This window comes from Podarcis muralis, chromosome 7 (assembly GCF_964188315.1).
Source record: "Podarcis muralis chromosome 7, rPodMur119.hap1.1, whole genome shotgun sequence".
Classification (NCBI taxonomy): domain Eukaryota; kingdom Metazoa; phylum Chordata; class Lepidosauria; order Squamata; family Lacertidae; genus Podarcis; species Podarcis muralis.
The window spans coordinates 64,180,924-64,205,349 of NC_135661.1; the positions used below are offsets into that span (position 1 = coordinate 64,180,924).

Consider the following 24,426-nt stretch of genomic DNA (forward strand, 5'->3'; position numbering starts at 1 on the left):
AGAGTGGAAATCACGTGCCGGTGGCGTGGCAGGAGACCCCCATTAGCAAAAGCGCACCTCAGGTTAGGAACGGTTTCGGGTTAAGAACGGACCTCTGGAATGAATCAAGTTTCTAACCCAAGGTACCACTGTAATGGCTAAGGTGAAATTTTAACCTGTGACTGCCCATCCCACAGTAGACTCAGAGGGGCTTGACAAGATAGGAGAGTGGTTTTTAAATCATACATCTACTTGTGACCCCAAAACCAGCAAAGGAGGAACAGGATTTCCTCCCTATGTGCCTGCTTCCACCTTGCTCTACATAAATCTCTGTGCTGCCTTTCCATGAAACTGATCCTCAAGGAGCCATACAAAAACAAACAAACAGAATGATTAAAGATGGAGGTCCTTGCTACAGCCAAGGGCCTTTTGAGTGGCTGTGCCAGCATTGTGAAACCCCAGAGCTATTCCGCTTCCACCCTCTTTTCTTTTCACTGGCCAGGGAAGATCGAGCTATTTAGGTCACCATGCCCATAACATGCATTGAATGCACACTTACAGCATGTGGCTTCCCTCAAAGAGTTATGGGAACTGTTGCTTGTTAAGGGTGCTGGGAATTGTAATCCTGTGGGGGTAAACTACAAGTCCCAGAATTCTTTGAGGGAAGTCATGCCTGTTAAAGTGGTATAAACGTGCTTTAAAAGTATGGTGTGGATATGGCTGCTGAATCATTTCTTGCCTATCCCTGAACTGAGATGGAAGTTCCGTTTTAGCTGAGATTGTCAACTTTTCCAGGGTGTGTTTGTGTTTTATGATTTTATTACTGCATTATGACTTGCTGTTTAATAGTTTTATAGACTGTTGTATTACACATTTGAGTCCTATGGTAGAAATAAATGCATGAGAGAACTAAATAGAACAAATAAAGATACTGGGTCAATATCCAACATTAGTTGTAGAGCTACTTCTTGCAGTGGGTCTACTCTGACAATGACCAATATTGGCTATCACCCATTTAATAAATTAAAATATTGCATGCCAGGACCAAACTCTGAGTGATGCGAGATTCCAGGGGTTCCAGGCGCTTACCCAGGGTTCGGTTTCTATGGAATGAGGGACGGCAGAGATTCTGGTGTCTTTGTTATATATTGCTCATTTACACATATCTACAACATTAACTCCTGCCAACCTAGCAGTTCGAAAGCACGCCAAAAAGTGCAAGTAGATAGATAGGTACTGTTCCGGCGGGAAGGTAAACGGTGTTTCTGTGCGCTACTCTGGTTCGCCAGAAGCGGCTTAGTCATGCTGGCCACATGACCCGGAAGCTCCCTTGGCCAGTAAAGCGAGATGAGCACCGCAATCCCAGAGTCGGTCACGACTGGACCTAATGGTCAGGAGTCCCTTTACCTTTACAACATTAACACCCCAATAGTTATTGCTTCTCCCATAGTCACAGTATGAGATCCTAGCCCAGCTCACGCACCACTTGCCCTGGTCTTTGACCTTCTCACTACCAGCCAGGTGTGGGAGGGAGCCATCCATTTGCCCTCTGGCACAGAGCAACTTCCTCTCTTATACTAACCACATGTACTTACCGTACGGTGATCAGATTTTTTTCAATTAATCCGGGGACACTTTTTTTTTTTTTAAGCTGAGTAGCAACAGGGAGTCAGTAGTGGGGATGGTGAGGCAAAAGACCCTGGGCCCAAGCACACATGCATATTGTATAAAGGTGCAAAGCCCTTCTTTTGCACCCTGTGAAACATAAATACGCAGAGTTTTTAAAAAACTGGGCAACGCCCACTCGCCTGCAACTCCCAAGCCTCCCCCAATCAGTCAAAACAAAGGGAGAAGGGAGCAGGAGATCTGTACCGCCGGACGTCCCCGGTTCCCCTTCGGCAGCGGCAGTGGCAGTTAGCAGCCTGGAGCCAGCCTGGTAGTGCAGTTGGCTCTGGCTGGCTTCAGGAGCTGCTCGCTACCATGGCGCCCGCCATTTTTCCTCACTGGAAGTCCCCATATGATGTGTTGCACACAAGACACATCATATGGGGACTTCCATATTCCTGCATTGCAGGGGGTTGGACTAGATTACCCTTTAGATCCTTTCCAACTCTATGATTCTGTGCCTGCGTGCGATCACACCTGAGGTATGTGTGTATGCAGGGTCGGTGGTCATTGGCAGCCCCAACATAATGCTGAGTCCATTGATTTCCGCTGGTCTACTTCAGATACCTAGGGGATGTGGGTGGCGCTGTGGGTTAAACCACAGAGCCTAGGACTTGCTAATCAGAAGGTCGGCGGTTCGAATCCCCACGATGGGTTGAGCTCCCGTTGCTCGGTCCCAGCTTCTGTCCACCTAGCAGTTCGAAAGCACGTCAAAGTGCAAGTAGATAAATAGGTACCGCTTTGGCAGGAAGGTAAACGGCGTTTCCGTGCGCTGCTCTGGTTCGCCAGAAGCGGCTTAGTCATGCTGGCCACATGACCTGGAAGCTGTCTGCGGACAAACGCCGGCTACCTCGGCCTATAGAGCGAGATGAGCGCGCAACCCCAGAGTCGGCTACAACTGGACCTAACGGTCAGGGGTCCCTTTACCTTTTACTTTAGATACCACGAAGGTTCGCTACCACTCATTTAAGGATTGAAATGCAGCCGATGTTGTGAGGAGGGGCTGAACATGCACGTAACCACAGCGCCTGTGGTGTGGGGTCGGTGATCACGTGCAGTCCCGCCGCGATGGCGAGAGGGCAACGCACTCTGCACATGCTCAAGGGAACTCTTGTTCGCTCCTCCTCCCCATACTCAGGAGAGGCTTCTGCAAGCAAGATCTGGGGCAGAGCAATGGAGAGGCGGCTTCTCCCCTCCCTCGCCTCTCTTTCCCTCTCCCTCTCTCTGCTGTGCCCACGGCTGGGGCGGAGGAGGAAGAGGGCTCGGCACTTGGCCCTGCCCCAGCCGGATCACCTGAAAAAGAGAGAGAGAGAGAGAGAGAGAGAGGAGGGCGGCGGGTGGGGCCGGCTGCGCAAATACGCCCGGAGCAGGCGCTGCTACTCCTGCCGCCGCTGCCAAGGGAGCTGAGGGTATTTGGCCAAGGAGCCGATGGCAGAGCTCGCCCGGAGACCCTCCCGCGCCGTCTGGTAAAGGCCGGGCTCCCCAAGAGCAGGTGGGTGCGCGGAGAATCGGGGCCACGGGAGGGAGACAGAGGAGGAGTCCCCAAGCCGGAGCTTCCGAGGAAGCGCGCAGAGGTTTGCGCCCCGGTGCCCGTCGTCTTTCCGGACAACGGTGCCCAACCCCTGCGGGCCCGCGGCGGGAACTTGTTTCGCGCTTCGTTGGGGACGGAGAGAAAGCTCTGAGGGAAACAGGCTCCCGCGCACAACACGCGGAGGATCCGGCTGGAAGAGAGCTGCCCAGAGGGGATCCGAGCTGAGGCGGATCACCTCGACAGGTGCTGGGAAGGTGGCAGCATTCGGCCAGAATTTGATATAAGTAAAAAGGGTGTGTGTGTAAGAGAGAGAGAGAGAGAGGGAGGATGCTTTATCTACTTAATTCCTTTTATGTGTGGCTTTAGGTAGACTCTTGAACCTGGACGTTTCCACTTGTATGATGGGTGATGGAGAGGTGGTGTTGCTGTGACTATTCTGTATTAGTAGTAAGGGATTCCGAGCTTCCTGCGATGCAGGAATCTTACTAAAGCATCCCTGAGAGATGGCCATCCAATCTCTGCTTAAAACTCTCCCATGGAGGAGAGTCCACCAGTTTTCAAGAGAGTCCCTTCTACTGTGGAACAGATCTTACCTTCCAAAAGTTCTTGTCCTTGGTGGGGTTTTTTAAAAAATTGAAAATATTACTTTATTTATTATTCAGTTCTCACTAGGTATCCCAAAGCTATTTTCAATGCAATAAACATAGAATAACTGCATGTATAAATGCAGATGAAACATTTTCTCATACACACACACACACACACACACACACTCAAAACATTTGCAATAGAACAGTTAAAATAAACAGCAGCACATATCAATTCAAATCCAGTTCAGATACCAGCTGCGATTAAAACATATACTTGGAAACCTCCTGTAATCCTGTGACTTTTTATACCACAAACGTTCCAGGCTTATTTTTTGTACCACTTTCATTGGCCTATAGCAGAAATATGCCCCTGCAGACTGCAATAATGTGGTAACGTTGAGAAAGTATCACAGAATAACTAATAAAGAGGAATGACATATGGACGGTTCAGTATAAATGCACCACAAACGCACGGTGGTTGTGTCAATGACATGTTGCAGAATACACCACTCTAGGGGCTATTTGAGCCTAGAGCATGGGTAGGCAAACTAAGGTCCGGGGGCCGGATCCGGCCCGTTAGCCTTCTAAATCTGGCCTGTGGACAGTCTGGGAACCACCGTTTTTTTACATGAGTAGAATGTGTGCTTTTATTTAAAATGCATCTCTGGGTTATTTGTGGGGCATAGGAATTCGTTCACCCCCCCCCCCAATATAGTCTGGACCCCCACAAGGTCTGAGGGACAGTGGACCAGCCCCCTGCTTTAAAAGTTTGCTGACCCCTGGTAGAGTTACGGTAAGAGTGAAGTGTTTGTTATTGACTTGCGTTCTGGTCTGCAGGTATACAAGATGACCCTCAAGGTCATCGCTTCCAGCCCTACAATTCTATGATTTTACCTTGCTAAAGCTAAGCAGGCTTGGATTCTAATCAGTCCCTGGATGTGTAACTAACTACCTGCTCAGGAACCAGATGTTTATGCCGCCTTGGGTTCCATGACAAAAGGCAGGATATAAATGTAAGAAAATAAATGCACAAATTATTTTTATTCTGGGTGCGCACTTGTGCACTGTCTCTGGGGTTGCACAGATTTCTGGATGCAATAGAGTTTGGACTGAGGAGCAGGGGCAGAAGGAGGCTGGTGTATGGCAGGGGGTTGGAGTCCCTTCCAACTTTTACAGGTGCCACATAATATTCTCTCCACAAATTTCAGTGTGGCATCAACTACTCTCTGGAACTCTGTGCTAGGCAAGGACTTTCATTATATTGTTTTCAACACCTAAATACTTTTTTTGTTTAGGTATGAGCAGGTGCTGCTTTTCATGGCCCTTGGGGCAATGTGAGGCTTTCCTGTTGAACTTCTGCTTGTTACGCAGTAAATCAAAGTACAAGGGTTCTGACATGCATACGCACAAACACACACAGAGAGAGATGGCAACCATAGAAATTAGGAATACAAAAGCACTAAGGGCAGTGGCAGAAGAAAGTGAAGAGAACAGGCAGCTGCTGGCAGTAAAAAACCCCCACAATGCTGATTTAATAATCCTGTAATTTAGTGATCCTCTGCATATCTGCTCAGAAGTAAGCTCTATAAAGTCCAGTGGGACTTACAGGTAAGTGTGTATAGCAGGGGTGTGAAATCTCAAGCCTGGGGCGAATGTGGCCCTCTAAGCCTCTTTATCTGGACCTTGAAACTCTCCCCAGGCCACACCTCTGCTGTGCACTCTGAGGATTTTTGCCTGGCTGGAATGTGTCCTTCAACTCTGGATGGAGCTTAGAGAGAAGGTGTGTACAAAGGTAAAATTTACATGGTTTACTCCAGCCACTTTTGCATTTGATCCCAGCCACCACTGGTGTGTAGCCCTGGGAAGGTTTATTAGAAGGGAATGTGGACCTTGGGTTGAAAAAGGGCCGACACCTCTGGTTTACAGGATTGCAGTGTTCGTGTATAAGGATGCATATCTTGGTGGCTGTATTTTCTTAACCAAATATTTCAGTCCCAGTCATTTTCGTTACTGGAAAACATTTGAGGTATTTGTACACCATGTACAATTAACATGGCAACCTTTGATCTCAATGCTCCAGCTGTTCGGGGAGAGGAAATTAATGTTAAAGCAATGTTGACTATAGCAGAGATAAGCATATATTTACAAGTGAGACTTGAAATCACTTTCCACACAATACTTTACAGATCTCACAATTCCCATTGACTTCAGTGGGACTTACTCCCAGGTAAGTAGGCATAGGATTGCATCCCTGGTCTCTTTTTGGGTCACTCTTCATGTTATGCTCATACTTCACCCACACCCAGAAAACAGCCATTTCTTATACAGTACTTTGTCACTAGTGAGTATTCCCACCACGGCTTGTGTAATTAGGCTTGACTGAAACAAGAGACGTTTAGCTAACTAACACTGCCATTCTGTGCACAGTTAACTGGAAGTAAGACCCACTGAAATCAGTGCACTAACTTCAAAGAAACAACCATGTCATTACTTTAACTCCAGCTGTGAACATCACAATGTTTTTATAGCTGAATCCTGAGGAGGAGAGCTGCTTTCTGGGCTGCATCTGCGCTGTTAATTTACCCTCTTTAACAGTCATCATGACTTCCCTAAGAGGTGCCAGAGTTGTGTGGAGATTCCTATTCCCTTTGGAGAGCTACAGTTCCCAGAGATTTCTGCAAGAGTATTGGGATGGCTGCGTGTTTTTGTGGCTTGGGGGGGGGGGCAAGAGGAAGACTAGAAGGGCTGGTCAAGAGGTGGGAGTACGGATGAGCAAATCTGTCTGTTTTGGTTTCTCTCAGTTTCTCATTTTTCCTACTTTAAGTTCAGTTCTCCACAGTTCCACATCAGCATTCAAGTTTACTAAAATAAATCTCATCAACATTTTAATGCAAGTTTCTCCTAATATGCACATATTTGCAAAGCATTTCCCCTTAATATAGTTCATTTTTGGATATAATTTTATCTAATGTATATGCATTTTTATGCACTCTTTACCCTTGTATATGCATTTTTGTAAGGTTAAAAAGGTAAATGACCCCTGGATGGTTAAGTCCAGTCAAAGGTGACTATCGCTTCAGGCCGAGGGAGCCGGCATTTGTCCACAGATATCTCTCTGGGTCATGTGACCAGCATGACTAAAACGCTTCTGGTGCAACGGAACACCGTGACGGAAACCAGAGTGCATGGAAATGCCATTTACCTTCCCACTGCAGCGGTACCTGTTTATCTACTTGCACTGGTGTGCTTTCAAACTGCTAGGTTGGTAGAAGCTGGGAAAGAGCAATGGGAGCTCACTCCATCGTGCAGATTCAAACCAACCTTCTGATCGGCAAGCCCAAGAGGCTCAGTGCTTTAGACTACAGCGCCACCAGAGTACGTGCCTTTTTGTACACATTGATCGGCACTGCAAAATTTGGAGGAGTTCAAATGTCAAAGGCTGATGTGTGTGTGAACATGAACTGAATTAAATTTCATCCCTACCTGGAAAGTAAGATGAGCCATCCCAAAACATTTAGCTGCCTGAGCCAATGGAAATATGTTTTTCTTTTCTTTTTTCATTCAAAGCTTCTGGACAGCAGTGGGGCACTATACCTCCACTGGGCCCGTAGGGAACAGGCTAGTTTGGGGAAGGAGGGCAGACCACAGGAGTCCCAGGACCTGTACTCTCAACAGTGCCAGTCAGCATAGCCAACGGTTAGGAATGATGGCAGCTGCAGCCGAACATCACCTGGAGAGTCACAAGTTCCCCACCTCTGATTGTTAAGTGCTGCTTCCACCTCCCTTCACAGCATTCTGAGAATACCGTACAAAATATGTCTAGTTAATGTTTAAAACTTCTACCTTAAGGCATTCTCTCATGCTGCTATGAAAACCTCTTTTCGGCACTCTGGAGCTGACCATACAAGCTCATTTTCGCCACCAGGTAAAGCCAGCCCAAATCATCAAGGAAATTGAGAACTGTCTAGTTTTTGTTTGGGTTGGAATTAAATTTAAAATGACAAACATCATTGCTAGCAAGACTAGGAAAACATTTTACACTTTTAATTCTTGTTAGCAGTTTCTCACTTTTGCATATCCATTTCTTTCCTTCTTTGTCTTGGCATAAAACATTACAATAGTGGTATGTTTATTCTGGAGCCTGTTCAGCGTGTAAAGGCATTTATTTGTTTAATTTGCAGTATTTATTACATGCTACCTGGTAGCAGAAGTTATTTGGGTGTACAAGCCAAATTAAAAAGAAAAAGAAAAAAACCTGAAGTATGTTTAACTCTGGTCCCCTCCACCCTAATTGTGAAATCTAAACAAGACTGAAAAGGACAGTAGAATAATATCAGTGTAAAACCAGCTACAGAGAATAACACCAGCACCAAGGATCTGAGGAAGGGCTGTAGCCTGGTGATAGAGCATCTTCTTTGCATGCGGAAGATTCCAGGTTCAATCTCTGGCATCTCCGGGTAGGCCTGGAAGAGACTCATCTCTGAAAAACCTGGAGAACCACTGCCAGTCAATGTAGACCAGGGCTAGCCAGTTGGGTGCCCTGCAGATGCTGTTGGACTTCAGCTTTCATCCTCCCCAGCCAACATGGCCAGTGGTCAGGGATGCTGGGAGTTGGAGTTCAGCAACATCTGGAGGTCACCACATGAACTACCCCTGGATAGACCGTACATACTGAGCTAGGTGAACTAATGGAATATCTTGATATAAAGCAGCTTCCTGTGTTCCGAAGACATTAAGGTATCTTAGAATACTAGGGCTGGAAGGGACCCTGAGGATCATCTGGTGCAGGGGTTAGCAAGGTTTACCTCGCCTGGACCGGTACACTCCACTGGAGATCCCTCCGTGGGCCAGATCACACGTAAGCATGCACAGCTGCGATTTCCGGTGTCTGCGTCTGCGCAGATGAGATTTTCGGCACCATAGAAGTGAGTCCTTGCGTGCTGCGCTAGTTTAGCACAGTGCGGGGGGGACACTCCAAGCGGGTAGCTTGGTTCAGGGGCGGCTCGTGGGGCCGGTTAAATGACCCCTGTGGGCTGCTTGTGGCCCATGGGCCTTAGGTTGCCTACCCCTGATCTAGTGCAATGCCTGCAATGCAGGAATATGCAGTTTTACCTTACAGGAATCGAGCCTACAACCGTAGTGTTATCAATACCACACTCTAACCAGCTAAGCTATCAAAGGCACAGTTATTTTCTCTTGAGAGAAAAGAAGTCTATTTATTAAAGTATCCTATACATATGCAACTTATAAATCCACAACAAAATAATGATTTTTTTAAAAAATTACATACTGCAATGCACCCAATAACATAAGACGTATGTTTCATTGTACTTTGTTACTCCTACGTAACAAACATTCTCCACTTCTCTATGAACAGATTATTCTGTCTCCTATCATCTCTAAACCTAACTATCTTTGTTAAGATGAAAAAGGTTGGGAAAAATTCAAAATCTACGTGGCGCGAAATTATCACCAGATGAAAGTGCAGGGCAAGTCTTTTTAGGGAGTGCATTACATGGGGACGTATGGAGGAGAAATTTGATTCTGTTCACACCTGAAGGTAAACCAACTAAATTTACAGCTTCCAAAACAATGTGCAAACCAAAGCACAAACATCGTTTGAAATCTGCATGTCTCTCAGTTTTGCAGTGTGGTTTCCCCACCAAGGAATGTTAACAGAAATGCATATACTGTACTGGGGCAAAGTGTGCACAGAAATTTTAAAAATAGTGCAAATAACATGCAAGCATGCATTAGTTTGCAAACAAAAGTATATATTGGACAAAACTGCAAACCAACATGTGTACATTAGGAGAAATTCACACTAAGGTGCTCATGTGCAATTTTTTTTAAATTTGCAAACTGGTGTGGAAATGTAAAGAGCTGAAGATTGGAAAAATGAGAAACAGAGATTTGCCCATCCTTAGCTGTAAGATAGATGATGTCTCTCTGTGTGTATGAAAATGATACATGAGTATATATAGGAGTACTGTAAGAATAGACAAGCTTTTTGCTGTTAAGAGCCACGTTGCCCTGATGTACAGTGGTACCTCAGGTTAAGTACTTAATTCGTTCCGGAGGTCTGTACTTAACCCGAAACTGTTCTTAACTTGAATCACCACTTTAGCTAATGGGGCCTCCTGCTGCCGCCGCACCGCCGGAGCACGATTTCTGTTCTCATCCTGAAGCAAAGAGGAACTATTTCTGGGTTAGCAGAGTCTGTAACCTGAAGCGTATGTAACCCGAGGTACCACTGTAGTCTGTTGGCGCCGCTTGCAAGCTGTGGGTGGAGCCAAAGCTAATAATCGTAAGGGCCACCCAATTTCTCTCTGTGTCTTTGTCCCTTCCCCTCCTCCATCCCCCAAGGGCTGCCAGGGAAGCGACAGAATGCTCTTGCTGACAGTCTGAACCGTTCACTTACAGAGGACTTTCGAAATTAGGTTGCAGACCACAGGGTTCCCACCTCTGGAGCCACATACTTGTTTGAGTGCAGTGTGATTCCTCTGGCACTTTGAATACGCCCTTTGAGCCACACAATGCTCTGGGTTCCACGACTGCAAAGAGGGCATTGTGATCTCTGCGGCAGGAGAACAGAACCCACGTTTTTGCATTGTTGTGCACTGAAACTGGCTACAGTCCACCTCTTTGGGGCAGGAAAGAAACATGAGACCGATGTGAAACTTCTTGCTTTATTTGGCTACTGAACCAGTGGCCTCTCATATTCACCATTACGTGATTTGAGATAGTGCCATAGAAAGCAATTCAGGAAGTTAATGTTATCTCCTGGTGGATTATACTATGTTACAATATGTTTTGGGTAACAACTTCCCTCCTTCATCTCTGAGGCCGGCAAGGAGTCCATTGTTTTGATTTCCTCTGTTTCAGAATGGTGAAAAGTGCTTTATGCTCCAAGGATGAAATAACATCCTAGATGGTTTGGAGGCTGCAGTCTTTCAAGGGTTGCCTCGCCTTCTGCATGTGCCTGTCCCACCCAGTGTGGTAGATGCTCCAAAAACTTTGAGGTGTGGCGATCAGAACCATATACAGTATTCCAAGTGTATCCACTAATTGCTGGACAGATTACTGCTGTGTCATTGTGAGTTTAACCCCTTCCTTATTCTACTTCGAACCAGCTCCTCTAACCTTACCTGTTGGTGTGAGTCATATGACAAAATAAAAATGGGAGAGAAGAGAATTTCCAGTTATGACTATTACACTCTTTGGGCCAGGAGTTTCCTGCCATAAATAACCAGGAAGGTATAATTGTGATTTTATAAGGATATTTTTTTTGCACTGAAGGAGGCAATAGCATGCACAAAATGGGACCAACTTAGGAGGAAATCATTAAGCCATGCAAATGCTAATTAATGTCCCTAGACAAGAGAAGGCTAGTCTGAGAGTTTGCATGCACTCACCTAGTCTTCTGACTTTCTCCAGAATATTCATGCTCTGGAATCGTATGTATTATTTTTCTACCATGCATATATGTTTTTGCAGCATGTGGAGATTGTGCCTACTAATGGGGTTTCCTTACCAATGGGTTCCTGTGCGTTTGGCTCTGCTTGTTGTTGCACTTGGAGCTTGCGAGTGTAAAATGAATTTTGCTGGGGTCAGCTGAATTCTGAAAAAGAGTTAATAACTGGCAGTGAAGTGTGCCTGTATGGCTTCTAATCAGTGCTTTCTTGATGACAAGGAGATGTTCGTTTTGAAAGTGGTAATTATTTGATGGGAGATGCAATCTGAAATCACTTGTGTACTTTGTCATTAAGGCAGAAATGTGTGCACTGATGCTTCCTGGCCCATGCACCTATCTTGTAACCGAATGCATAAGAAACCATGTGAAAAATATTTGTCTGAGAATTTTGTTACGTTTAGTGAGTTTGTATGGGGCTTTTTCGCTGCTTGATAACAAAAACTGTTACTTTGTGTGTTTCCTTATTTGCACTGGTGGCCTGGAATTTAAGGACTGGAAATGAAGAGCTAAATTTGTGGCTTAAATCTGAATGTCTTTTTTAGTTATGGCTTATAGCGAAACCATAAAAATACTACTACTTGAATGTACAGATTTTAAAATAAAAGAGGTGGCTGTGTTGATCCAAAAGGGAAAAATCCCATAGGGCGCTATGCAACTAAACAGTTCTGCTAGTGCAAGCAGTTTCGGTTGCTTGATGCAATTGACTATCGTTAACCGGAGTTCAACAAGGGCCTTTTGATTTATGCACATGGAAGGCTGTTTTTTCTTTAAAAATAAAAAGATTCAACAGACTCTTAAAAGACGTATTCTAGCAAGGAGCAAGCTAGATCTTTTCTTTTTGACATTTGTTTTCCTTGGGGGCATGTAAGGAAGAATCATAGAACCATTGAATTGTAGGGTTGGAAGGGAGCATGAAGGTCAGAGTCCAACCCTCTGCAATGCAATAATATTTTGCCCAATGTGGGGCTGGAACCCATGACCTTGAGATTAAGAATCTCACGCTGTACTGGCTGAGCTATCCATCATGAGCGTTCTGTCATGTAAGCCTGAAGCGGCTTGCACAGTCTGAAGTGGAGCAGCCCAGAGACATCAGTTTATCACCTCAGTGAGAACTAGTAGCTCTTCCAGAACTGCATGTATGTGTTGCAACATGTCGTTGAGACAATAATAGTGCATTAGGGTTTGATTTGTACTGGACTGTTCACAAAATCATTCCGCTTGTTGGTTGCTGCAATGTTACTGCACTGTTGCCATTGGGAGGGGCACTCTTGTGCAATAGCACAACAAAAGTGGGGCAACACTCCCCCTTCCTCCTGTCACATTTGTGCTATAAGAGGTTACAGGATTTCAACAGGAAGTTACAGGGCATGCAATGACTGGAAACTAGCACAAGCAGTATGGACAGCAGGATCACATATAACCTTCCTGATGCCACCATGAACACAAATCGTCATGGACACACAATAAAAGGGCTGTCCAGAGGGGCCCCATATCTTCCATTGGAGGCTGAGATCAGACTAAGGCCACATTCAAAAGTACTGTGACACACTTTCAACAGCCATGGCTTCCCCCCAATAATTCTGGGAGCTGTAGTTTGTTAAAGAGTGCTGAGAGTTGTTCAGAAACCCCAATTCCCCTCACAATGGCTTAACAATCCCTCTTCACTTCCAGAAACTTTACTTCTGTGAAAAGAGTCTCCCTACAACTCTCAGCACCGTTAACAAACTACAGCTCTTTGGGGGGGGAGCCATGACTGTTTGACGTGGCACCACAGCGCTTTAAATGCATCCCAGAGTTGGGTTTTGTAGTGTGTGCTTAAGTGCTGAAGGGAGTCATGCCGATCCTCCATCCTCCTCTTTGGACTGTGGGTCCGCTGTCAAATTAATGTGTAGGCAGCCCTTGATTAATAGGAGGGTGGGGAGGCCTACCTGTTGGATGCTGTGAGGCCTCTCTGGTAACTACAGGCCCCGAGGCAGCTGCCTGCATTAGCTTGACCCAGAGTGTAATAGGAGAGGGAATGTTAGATGGGAGAATGTTTACACTAGGAAGCCAGAATGGGCTTTTGGGTGCAGCAGGCTCCACCTTGCCTTCAGGGAGGCAAACTGAAGCCAGCAAAGCATAACTAGGAAAGGATGCCCCCCCCCCCCGCAACAGTCCCCCCCTCTCTGAGGAAGAGATGTACTTAAGCTATTCTCATGCAAAATCTCCCCGCAGCTATGTTTTGTTTATTTAAAAGCATTTCTAAACTGCTAAAAAACACACAAAAAACCTCTTAAGTGGTGTACAATATGAAAAAAACCAAGGAGTTGTAGTCACAGAATTGTAGAGTTGGAAGGGACACCAAGGGTCATCTAGTCCAACCCCCTGCCTATAGCCATCCCGGGGGGGGGGGGCTCTAAACCACTAACCTTCTGGTTTAACAGCCAGATGCACTGACCCAACTAACCTTTACTCAGATTAGACCCATTGAAATTAATTGACATTAATAGTCATCCCAGCCATTAATTTCAATGGGTCCACTCTGAGTAAAAGTTGAAAACAACCCAATATCATAAAAATACAAACGGAAACCCATGAAAGAGCTGGATAAAAACAGATAAAAAAAGAACAAAATAATCATTTGGAGGACTCGTACACATAAACCATGGTCAGGGGAAGCCTGGACAAAAAAGTGAGCCTTTATAAAATGTCTGAAGCTGCTTCACAAACGGCAGAGGAAAGCACATTTTGTAGTATAGGGGCAACAGCAGAAAATCCTTCTAAGTGAATGGCTTTATGTTATCAAGGCCTTGAACGTGTCCTATGTTCCTAGGCCTATCACAGCCCTTTTCTGTTTGACTCTCGTGCAGAGGTGGGGAACCTGTGGCTCTCCAAAAGTTGCTGAATTACAGCTGGCCACTGCCCTGCCCAGCCCAGCCCAGCCCAGGATTCCATTTCTTGGTCATGATAGCGTGTGACAGAGAGACAGAATCCATGAACTAGCTTACAGTTAAAGTTCCATACATAGTCCTAATTGGGGAGTATTTTATTTGTTTTGTTTTATTGCATTTCTATCACCCCTCTTCTCCAAGGAACTCCAGGAGGTGTACAAGGTTCTCCCCCTCATTTAATCCCCACAACAACCTTGTGGGGTAGGTTAGGCTGAGAGGCAGGGACTGGCCCCCGAGGCCACCCAGTGAGCTTCATGGCCAAGCAAGGACTTGAACCCTGGTCTTCCAGGTCCTAGTCCAACGCTCCAACCACTACACCACTCTGATGGCTGGACTCAGTGTGCGCTATAAGTGGTCTATTGTGCATTTTTGATGGATTCAGACAAAGGCAACAAGGGCAATGACTGTCCTCCCCATCCCACATGCACACACCCTCGCCTGTGGCCAGTTTCCACACACCCAGTTGCTTGTTTTGGCAATCGGCAGCGGTGCTCGGATTAATAATCATAATAATAATAAAAAACCTTGGCCTCCTCTCTCCCGCCGTCCAGGAAATGCTGCCCAAACTGACAAGCCTGTTGAAAGGGAGAGTCAACTCAGCTCCTACCCAAAGAAATGGCTCCTTTTTCCTTCCTGAGAACACCTGGTAGGTCAGGACAGGGGTGTTGGGAGAGGGCAGGCTGACAGATCCGTTAGCAGTGTCTTTCCCCCGCAAAAAGGTGCAAGATTGAGAGTCGGGTTCCTGTTGCGGGAAGAGAAGGCAGGTGCTTTGTGGAGGAGGAGAGGGCGAGCGAGTGAGTTCAGTCCAGGAAGAGAAAAAGAGTCTTTATATTCAGCATGAATAAGAAGGGAGGCAACGGCAGTGGGTGGGTAGATAGGTGGGGGCTTCTCGGTGCTTACTGGTACCAATTTATTTTAGCAAATGCTGGGTTGTGGTTAGAGAGCCAGCCCAGTGAGCCATTCTGCCCCACCTTTAATTTTTTTTGCAAATATAGCGGGGAGGGGGAGAGAGAAAGAGAGAAAGAAAAATAGTTTATTGTTGTTGTTTAGTCATTTAGTCGTGTCCGACTCTTCGTGACCCCATGGACCAGAGCACGCCAGGCACTCCTATCTTCCACTGCCTCCCGCAGTTTGGTCAAACTCATGCTGGTAGCTTCGAGAACACTATCCAGCCATCTCGTCCTCTGTCGTCCCCTTCTCCTTGTGCCCTCAGTCTTTCCCAAAATCAGGGTCTTTTCCAGGGGGTCTTCTCTTCTCATGAGGTGGCCAAAGTATTGGAGCCTCAGCTTCAGGATCTGTCCTTCCAGCGAGCACTCAGGGCTGATTTCCTTAAGAATGGGTAGGTTTGATCTTCTTGCAGTCCATGGGACCCTCAAGAGTCTCCTCCAGTACCAGTAAATGCACACTAACAATAAAAGTATTTCATAGATCCTAACTTAAACATAAAAACTGCCCTTCTTAATTTATATGTCCTACCAGATTGATAATTATAAGCTATGGATTATATCCAGAATAGATCCGTTGAAATTAATGAACATGACCAAATTATTATTGTTAAATTTATTAGGTCCATTAGCGTCAATGGTCTTACTCTGAGTAAAACTTAGTTGGCTACAGCCCTATACGTTCAAATGCAGGAAAGGCAGTGAGATATGCAGACCACTGAGTAAGTAGATGGTGGGTGTTTGTTCTTACAGCCTTGCTGGAGAAGTCTCTTTGCACCAATAAGGGCTCTTTCATTCTCCATTTGTTAGTCTGCACATCAGAGGATACAATTTAAGGGTGTGTGAACACCTCCAAACAACAAGGCCTTGCAAAGGCTTGCAACAGAAACCAAAAGGGCATCTAGTTCAGCAGCCTGTTTCTCACTGTGGCCAAGTAAAAGCATCTGTGTGTTCAAGACATATTGCCATTGTTTAACTAGTTAGGATAACTATACGATTTCAGCTATATTGCAAGTAGCACAACTCAAAAATTAAGGAAGCAATTGAACAGCACATGTAGGTCAGTGGTGGGGAACCTGTGGTCCTCCAAATATTGTTAGATTGCGAGTGTCGTGTTCTGGTCTGACACTGGAACCCCCAGGGCAAGCCTGGTCAAGGTTGCTGGACCACGGACAGCTCCGAGGGCCTTTGAAGATGCTTTGGAAACTGCAGTTGGTTTCAAAATCCAGCAGTAATATTTTCTACAACCAGACAAAAGCAATACGAAAACAAAACAGAAGATTCCACCTAAACATTAGGAGGAACTTCCTGACAGTAAGAGCTGTTCGACAGTGGAATTTGCTGCCAAGGAGTGTGGTGGAGTCTCCTTCTTTGGAGGTCTTTAAGCAGAGGCTTGACAACCATATGTCAGGAGTGCTCTGATGGTGTTTCCTGCTTGACTCGATGGCCCTTGTGGTCTCTTCCAACTCTATGATTCTATGATTCTAAAACACAACTGCCCCATCACAAATAAAACTCGGTGTACAAATCCAAACATTTAAAATGAAGAGTCATATAGATATTAAATAGCATTGGGGACAAAACTGATCAGCTGCCAGTGGCCTGAGGATACAGTCATCCACTATTTCTCTCTGGAACTGACCCAATAAGTAGGAGTGCAATCACTATAACATGGTAGCCCCAACTCTCGGAGCTGGTACAGGAGATACTGTGGTCATCTGAGCTGCTTTGGGTCGTAGTTCCCCTATCCGACTTCTGAAGGAGGTTATCCATCAGTTCTCCCATCCTTTGCTATTTGCTTCTCTCCCTGCAATTGGTACCCAAAGGCAAACATCTAGGAATGCGTGAATCTGTCATTTTCAAATTCTCTCTTTCTCATTTTCCGATCTTAAATTCACTTCTTCGCATTTCTACTTTAATTTGTGTTTGTATGCAGTTTTGCTTAATACACACCTTTCTGCAAAGCAATTTTCCCTAATGCTTTTTGTGTGTTATTTTCATTAATACATGCATTAATTTGCACACTTACCTTTTGAGGACATTACTTGGCTAGAGAACTGCATTGCAAAGTTCTAAGAAGCGTGAATTTCAAAGGATGGCTCTGTGTTTTGGTTCGCATGTTGTTTTGGAAAGTGTAAACCAGATCTATTCACCTTTAAATGCAAACTGAATTGAATTTCTCTCCCCTCCCTACACAGCCTTCAACGTGAAAGCTCCACCTAGCTTGTGTGTGAGTAGCCCTTACACCAGCTGCCTTACAATAATATTTGTCCAGCCTTTTCCTCCGGCTTCCCATCATGCTGGCCTTTCCATGTTGCCACCCTCTTGCAAGAAGAGCACAGTCCCTTGACTCAGCCCCTTGCTGCATTTATTTCCTTATTAAGTGAGAACTGGGTTTCTAGCAGCCTGTTTTGGACTGTATTGGATGGTGGTAAAACCACCACAGATCCTGCTTTAGGAAGGTGCAGCCATCTTTATGTATCGGAAAGGTTGAATCAGGAGAACTGCGAACTCACTATAAAAACCGTATATCATAGGGTTGGTGGATTAGGAAAATAGAACATTTGAGATTTCAATTCTTCTTTCAAACGAGGGAGAGCGGCGAGGAAGCGTGGGGACGTATCCCCGACCACAGTAGATTATCATGTTACAAAAGTAACTCAGCCTTGGACACACAAAGGCGCCATTCACTCAGAGGAGAATGACCTAGTTATGGATTCAGGGCCTGAGTTATTTTCATTTTTGCTTCTCCCCATTTTGGCTAGAAATAGCAAGGCCGCTTGGACACAAACAACATTGCAATTCAAAGCTTTGAAAACCGGGGGCAAAACTTCAGAAGAAAGCCAACATTCTCGCAGGCTGCCAGCAGCTATCTGAATATTCCCATTTTTATTTTTCAAAAATTGGATTGGTTGAAATTCCACCTACAGAACAGTCATTGTAGAGCTGGAATCACGGTCCTTGGCAATTGTTGCACTTGCTTTACTGGCCCTTTCAGGCTTTGTACTGAGGATGCTCCCCTGGTCCTCCACCTCCAAAACCTGAAGTTCTCACCCTTAAGCAACTGAAGAAGACTTAAGCTCTCTTTCACTGAAATGGGTGTGGGTGGGGTTCTTGGCATAGTCACAAATTGGGTCAATTTCCTGCAAGTAACTGTAGCTCTGGCCCAGGCCAGATCGAAAATTGAGCACTGAGGTTGGAATGCTTGTTGATTTCAGAGAGCTCACATCCATTCACAAAGAAGAATCTCCACTCACAGCTCAGGTAAACAGTGTTGTCAGGTTTTTGTGCTGTTGCGGAAAAAACTGCAAAACCTTGTTAGCCTGTGGTGGGTAAGAATCTCCCTCAGGCAATGGGGCAGAGAAGCTTTTGAGACATAAAAGAGAATTCATTCTTTCCTTTTTGCCATTTGTATATATCAGAGGTGGCTAATGTGGTGCCTTCCAGGTGTTATTTGTTTGTTTGGTTTCTTTATTGCATTACGGTCTCTCCAAGGAGCTCCAGGTGGCATACATGGCTCTCCCCTCTCCTAGCCACCACGGTCACTTGGACCTCGAATGACAAAGATGCAATTGAATTGTCACAGGCTGTACTTTTTGCATTTCACTGCCATCCCTGCCCGCTCCACTCACTGTGAGACTGTTTGCTGTTTCTGTGCCACTGCAAGCATCAACAAACTTTGCAATGCTAGAATGATTGCATTTTCATGAATGACTGTTCATGCAAATGGCCTCTTAGCTTCTCTTTAGCTTTATATAGAATGGCCAACACACTTGCTTTCTGTATTTGATTGGCATTTACATGCTCTTACTTATCCCCCCACCAATACAGGTGTCTCTGTGTAGGAATGGATCTGAATGGCATTCTTACACTCCGTAGTTTACAATTCCACATACTTCACTGGTGACTTACGTACATGATAGATTTGCTGTGGACAGGTTCTTTTCTCCCAGCTGTGTGTGTGTGTGTGTGTGTGTGTGTGTGTGTACCAATCCCTCTGTTTCTGATGTTTCAGCATGAGTGCCATTGCCGGACTCTGGAGCAGGTTTAAGGGCCACATAGGCAGAGAAGGAATCTGGTTGCGCTAGTCTGACGCCACTCACACAGCGTTAGATGCAACCCATTATCTGGATAAGACCAAAGAGTTCTGTATATATTCCTCTATCAGGCATTGGCCCAACGAGTGATCTCCTTGCACCTGTTTTGTTTCTCCCCTTGCTCGCTTTGCACAGTTCTAAAATAGCTCTTGCTTTCTTCTGCCTAGCTGGGATCAAGATGACGACAGCTGCGCCCTTGTCTGAGGATTCTGTGTCTTCAACAGATGCAGCCACAAAGTCTCAAGAACAAATTCTCTATCAGAGTAAGATAAATGCAAAGCTGACATTTTGGGGTTGCATGCCTAAGTTCCGCATGTTTTTGAACAGGTATTGTGTGAGGCATTTTAAATGAGGAAAATAGCATGGTAGTTAAAAGAAGACATCTCCCACTCCAGGATCACTGTCCTGATGAAGCAGCCTTTGCCAACCTGGTGCCCTCAAGATAATTTTGGACTGCATGTCAGCCCCAGCCAGGATGGCCAGTGGTAAGAAATGTTGGAAGTTGTCCATCACCGTTTGGAGAGCACCAGGTTGGCTATCCCTGGGATAAAAAAATTAGGAAGGAACCACTGACAGCTTTTTTAAAGAGATAAAAAAATCACGATGTAAAATCCAGTCCTGGATCTCTCAAGTCACACCTATTTCAGTCCTAAGGAAGTTGTTTTTCCTCTGAAAATAAAGAGTCCCTGACACAGATTCAAAGGACTGACCCTACTATTATTGTGCATGCCCAAAGGAGATATTACAGTCTGTTCTTTCTCAAAAGAAGTTTGTGATTAAGAAATGGGGAGTGTTGGCGGGTCCTATCCACACTCCTGAGAAAGTGAAAAAGTCAAAGAAAATAATAATTTATTTTTTTTAATCGCACTGAATAGGAACAAATAAAGACAGGTAGCAGCTAGTTCAACACAGCCTACCTTGCCTGGCAGTGGCTCTCCAGCATTTCAAACATGAGTCAGTCCAACCCTTATCTGGAGATGCCTGGGATTGAACCTGGGACCTTCTGCATGCAAAGCAGATGCTCTACCACTGAGCTATGGCCCTTCCCCCAAACAGTTAAGCTGCCTTATATTGAGTCAGACCATGGGCTGATCTAGTCCAAAATGGTCTACTCTGACTGGCAACAGCTCTCCAGGGGTTCTGATGAGGGTATTTCCCAGCCCTACCCAGAGATGCCAGGGATTGAACCTGGGACTGTCTGCATGCATAGCAGATGCCCTACCACTGAGCTATGGACCCCCCTGAGCCCTCAGATGGAACTAAGGTATCAATCTCCCTGGAGGCACTTTGGGAATCCAAAACCTTGGCTGACCCCCATTCACTTTAGTACTGAAGAATATCTGAAGAAGTGTGCATGCACACGGAGGCTCATACCAATAACAAACTTAGTTGGTCTCTAAGGTGCTACTGGAAGGAATTTTTTTTTATTTTGTTTCGACTACGGCAGACCAACACGGCTACCTACCTGTAACTAGCACTTTAGTATTGTTTTTCTTTCCTTCCTCCTGTTAGGTTCTGGAGCGATTGTGGCGGCCATTGTAGTTGGCATCATAGTTATATTCACGGCAGTTCTCCTCTCGCTGAAAATGTATAATAGGTGAGTCAGTGACTTGGCTTTGGGCTCAAGTTCCTTTGATTTTTCAAGAGAACAAGCAGGCTGTGGGCAGCATTCCCTGCGTTTCGCAGATGTTTCCACGGGATCTGCTTCATGTTTGTGTTTGTGGTGCGGCTCCACAGCCTGGCCCTACGATTTTTGCTTTTGCAAGATCCTCGCTTGGAGGTGATACGCCATACAAGGGAGACCCAAAAGGCAGTAGCCAACTAAGCTCTACTCAGAGTAGACCCACTGAAATCAGTAGCCCTAAATTTGTCAGGTACTTAATGGATGTCTTCTGAGTAGGACTAGCATTGCATTCAACCCAATGAATGGAGAAGAGGGTGATATGCTGCTGCTTTGGGGCAAAATATGCAAGGGTGATCCAGTGAATAGAGAGGAGGGTGGAGCTTAGTAGCAGTGATCTAAGAGGCAAAATGCATTATCAGCTGCCTCTTTTGATGTATTTAAATAGACCTGTTTTGTGTTATCTTGATCACATGGGAGCAGCTACAGCAGGGGCTGCCTCAACAGCTATCCAGTAACTCAGGACAATGGAGAAGGGACCAAGAATGCACATCAGGGTTGCTCCCTTTTAAGAGCATAAGGAGCCGCCTTTATACTAAGCCAGACAGTTCATTCATCTGCCTCAGAATTGGCAGTAGCTCTTGAGGTTCTCAGGCTGGAATTTTTCCTAGTCCCGTCTAGGACCTTCTGCAGGCAAAGCCTATGATCTGCAACTGAACTGCGGCCTTTCCACTCCCATCTTCTGGTAAGGGCAGCAGTGTGGCGGGGGGGGGGGGATGCTGCATCATTAATTCCTCCCTTGTGACTTTGGGAATCTTGTGTTCCTGGAGTGGATAAATCCTGTCCAAATGGGCCTGTTTGCCGCACTTCAGGTTGCAGATAGAGGGTTGGTGTGGCACAGTTCATCATGTGGGACTGCTGTTCACACAGCATGCCCATTAGAGGACAGAGGATTCTGTAGGTTTCCTTCCCACCTTGGGCAATAGTGCAGAGGAAGGGAAAATGGATACCACCCTGAGACATTACGTCAAGACATAATGCAATGTTTGCTTTGCTCCTTGTAGGCGCATGAGGACAAAGCGGGAGCTGGAACCGAAGAACGCCAAAGCCACAACCCCCTCCACGCTGGGGCAGGACACCAGTAGTCCCAGTCGCACCACAACAGTGACGTTCGTCCCCATGGACATCCAAATGCCCAACAGAAGGCCCTGAGGCATGAGTGCCACAGAGGATGACAAATCAGACCCAAACATGGGCCTTACAGGCTCTGGTAAGACCTGTGATTCGTCAACATAAAGGAAGTTAAAGACTGGAGCTGCTAACTGGAGTTGCACTGTGACCAGCTCTCCATGTTTCTGTTTCTTTAAGAAAGGAAAAGACCGAGATCCTCAGGACAATGGATGTCACCCAGTTGCAAGAGTGGCGTCTTGTCTCTACAGCTGCGGATACATAAGGGTAGCTGGTGGCAAGGCTGCCCCTGTAGTTGGATCGAGAGATGCCCTTCCACCGTTTTCTGCTGCTTCACATTAGGCTCCCCATGGTCTTGGATTCTGAGCGGTCCTTTGCTGGTTGGAGATTCTGAAGAGGCAAAGGGGACTCCCATCCACCCAAGGCCGTCCATACTGTTAGGCGGAGTGAAGTGGCTGCCTTAGGCGGCAGGTGCTGAGGGATGTGGAGTGGGAGCAAGGTATTCGAGGGCAGAGCTGTGACACAAAACACAGCCTTCGCAGCATCCCCCAAACTAGCCTGCTCCTCGCAGGTGCTAGTGTCAGGAATTTAAGGTAGGGTAGGAGGAAATGGCCTTCTCCTGTTCGTTTCCCATGAGAATGATGCAGGGAGCTGTGGTAAATCAGTTTTCAAAGCCTCCTCGTGCCCCAAATTAAAGAGAAGTTTATACCTTCAGTGGCATCGCTCCACTTCAGATTGAGTGCTAGGGAGATGCTTGGCTGACTCTTTTCCCGTATTCAAGGAGCTGTGCTTTGTCTTTTCCCCCCTTGTATGGGGAGCATTTGAACATTTGACCTCTTACAAGGAGAAGAGAAAAGGCCACCTAATTGATCAGGGTAGCTAGAGCAACTCTCCTGTGAGGAAGTTAGCATGCTTGGGGCTTAAATAGTTTAGTGGGGGCAAAGGCAATGTAGGCCATTATAGAGGTATTTAAATTATGCATAGTGTGGAGAAAGAGAAGTTTTATTTCCTCTCTCCTAACACTTGAACCTGGGGGCATCTAATGATGCTGAAAGGTGGGAGATTTAGCACAGATAAGATGACAGACTTCTGCGTACAATGCAGTTAAATTCTGGAATTCATTACCACGACATCTGGTGATAGCCACCAATTTCGACAGCCTTAAAAAGGGATTAGGTAAATTAATGGAGGATCATAGAATCATAGTGTTGGAAGGGGACCCAAGTGTCATCTAGTCTAACCTCCTGCAATGCAGGAATCTCATGCCTGTTAGTTTCCCCTTTTTAGTCTCCATGTTGCCCTAGTAGAACTCAGCAAGAACAAGGATGGGGACAAAATGAGAATTGATTGGCCTTGCCTGTGACTGGCTCTGGCTCCAGCTACTGTTGGCATCCCTGCCTTCAATGGGCACCAGCCACTACTGGATCTGCGGTCAGGATAGGGTAGAATTTGATTCAGTTAGCCCAGGCTTCCTCAACCTCGGCCCTCCAGATGTTTTTTGGCCTACAACTCCCATGATCCCTAGCTAGCAGGACCAGTGGTCAGGGATGATGGGAATTGTAGTCTCAAAGCATCTGGAGGGTTGAGGTTGAGGAAGCCTAAAGGCAAACCCACCTAATTTGTATTTTCTAAAATACAAGAACCAAAACACAGCCAACCTTCAAAATTCTATGAATTTTGTAGTGCAGCTCTGCAGCTGTGTACTGTGCATAATAATTCATTTATTGGGGTAAAGTGTGCATAAAATGTGTATGCTAGTGAGAATAACATACAAAAATGCATTAGAGCATTTGTGTATATTGGGTAAAATTGCATACAGACGGGCATACTAGGAGAAATTCACACAATAATGCTGATGGATTTTCATGAGGCCTTTACAAAAAAAAATAACCAAATGTGGAAAACAGAATTTAAGATTGGAAAAATAAAAACCAAGAGAAATTAAAACCGACAGATTCACCCATCCCTAATCTGAGATGGTTGTGTGAGCTGAACACAATTCAGCATGCTTTAGGCTGCAGTCATTTCCTAGGATATGACACCTCTTGATCTACACAAGGTTTACTTCTGAGTAGACATGTGTAGGCTTACACTGCAAACGTATTTTACCATTCACGTGTCCATCAATTATGTGATTTGTGACCCACCTAAAAAAAGAGCATGCCACATCCTTCTGCTGAAATTCTAATATAAAGAGAATCTCAGAAAAGTGAAATTCTTCTTCTTCTTCTCCTCCCGACCCTTCACTGTAAGGACCCAGAATGGGTTACAACATTAAAACACAATATTAAAAACAGTTTAGAACTTACAATCACAGAAATAAGCTGGGTCCTAAAAATATACATCACAAGTGTTAAGAGCTAGGGTAAAGAGGTAAGTCTTCAGCATTCACCAGAAGCTCTATAGC

General features: G+C 45.6%; 1 protein-coding gene across 6 annotated transcripts; it reads left to right on the top strand.

Annotated features, from left to right (window-relative positions):
• The first annotated feature begins 4 nt into the window (after nt 1-4).
• On the top strand, nt 5-24,226 carry NCMAP (non-compact myelin associated protein). 6 transcript variants are annotated; one of them, XM_028738836.2, is made up of 5 exons: nt 2,685-3,136; nt 14,721-14,815; nt 19,378-19,473; nt 20,723-20,807; nt 21,896-24,226. In XM_028738836.2, the coding sequence occupies exons 2-5, from the start codon at nt 14,785-14,787 to the stop codon at nt 22,041-22,043; spliced, it is 360 nt and encodes a 119-aa protein (XP_028594669.1). In that variant the 5' UTR covers nt 2,685-3,136; nt 14,721-14,784; the 3' UTR covers nt 22,044-24,226. The 6 variants fall into 6 exon arrangements, with proteins under 6 accessions (XP_077788097.1, XP_028594669.1, XP_077788096.1 ...); XM_077931970.1 differs by lacking the exon at nt 14,721-14,815 and adding an exon at nt 5,465-5,557 and having other exon boundaries at nt 2,692-3,136; XM_028738839.2 differs by lacking the exon at nt 14,721-14,815 and adding an exon at nt 4,603-4,778 and having other exon boundaries at nt 2,693-3,136.
• Nucleotides 24,227-24,426: the final 200 nt, after the last annotated feature.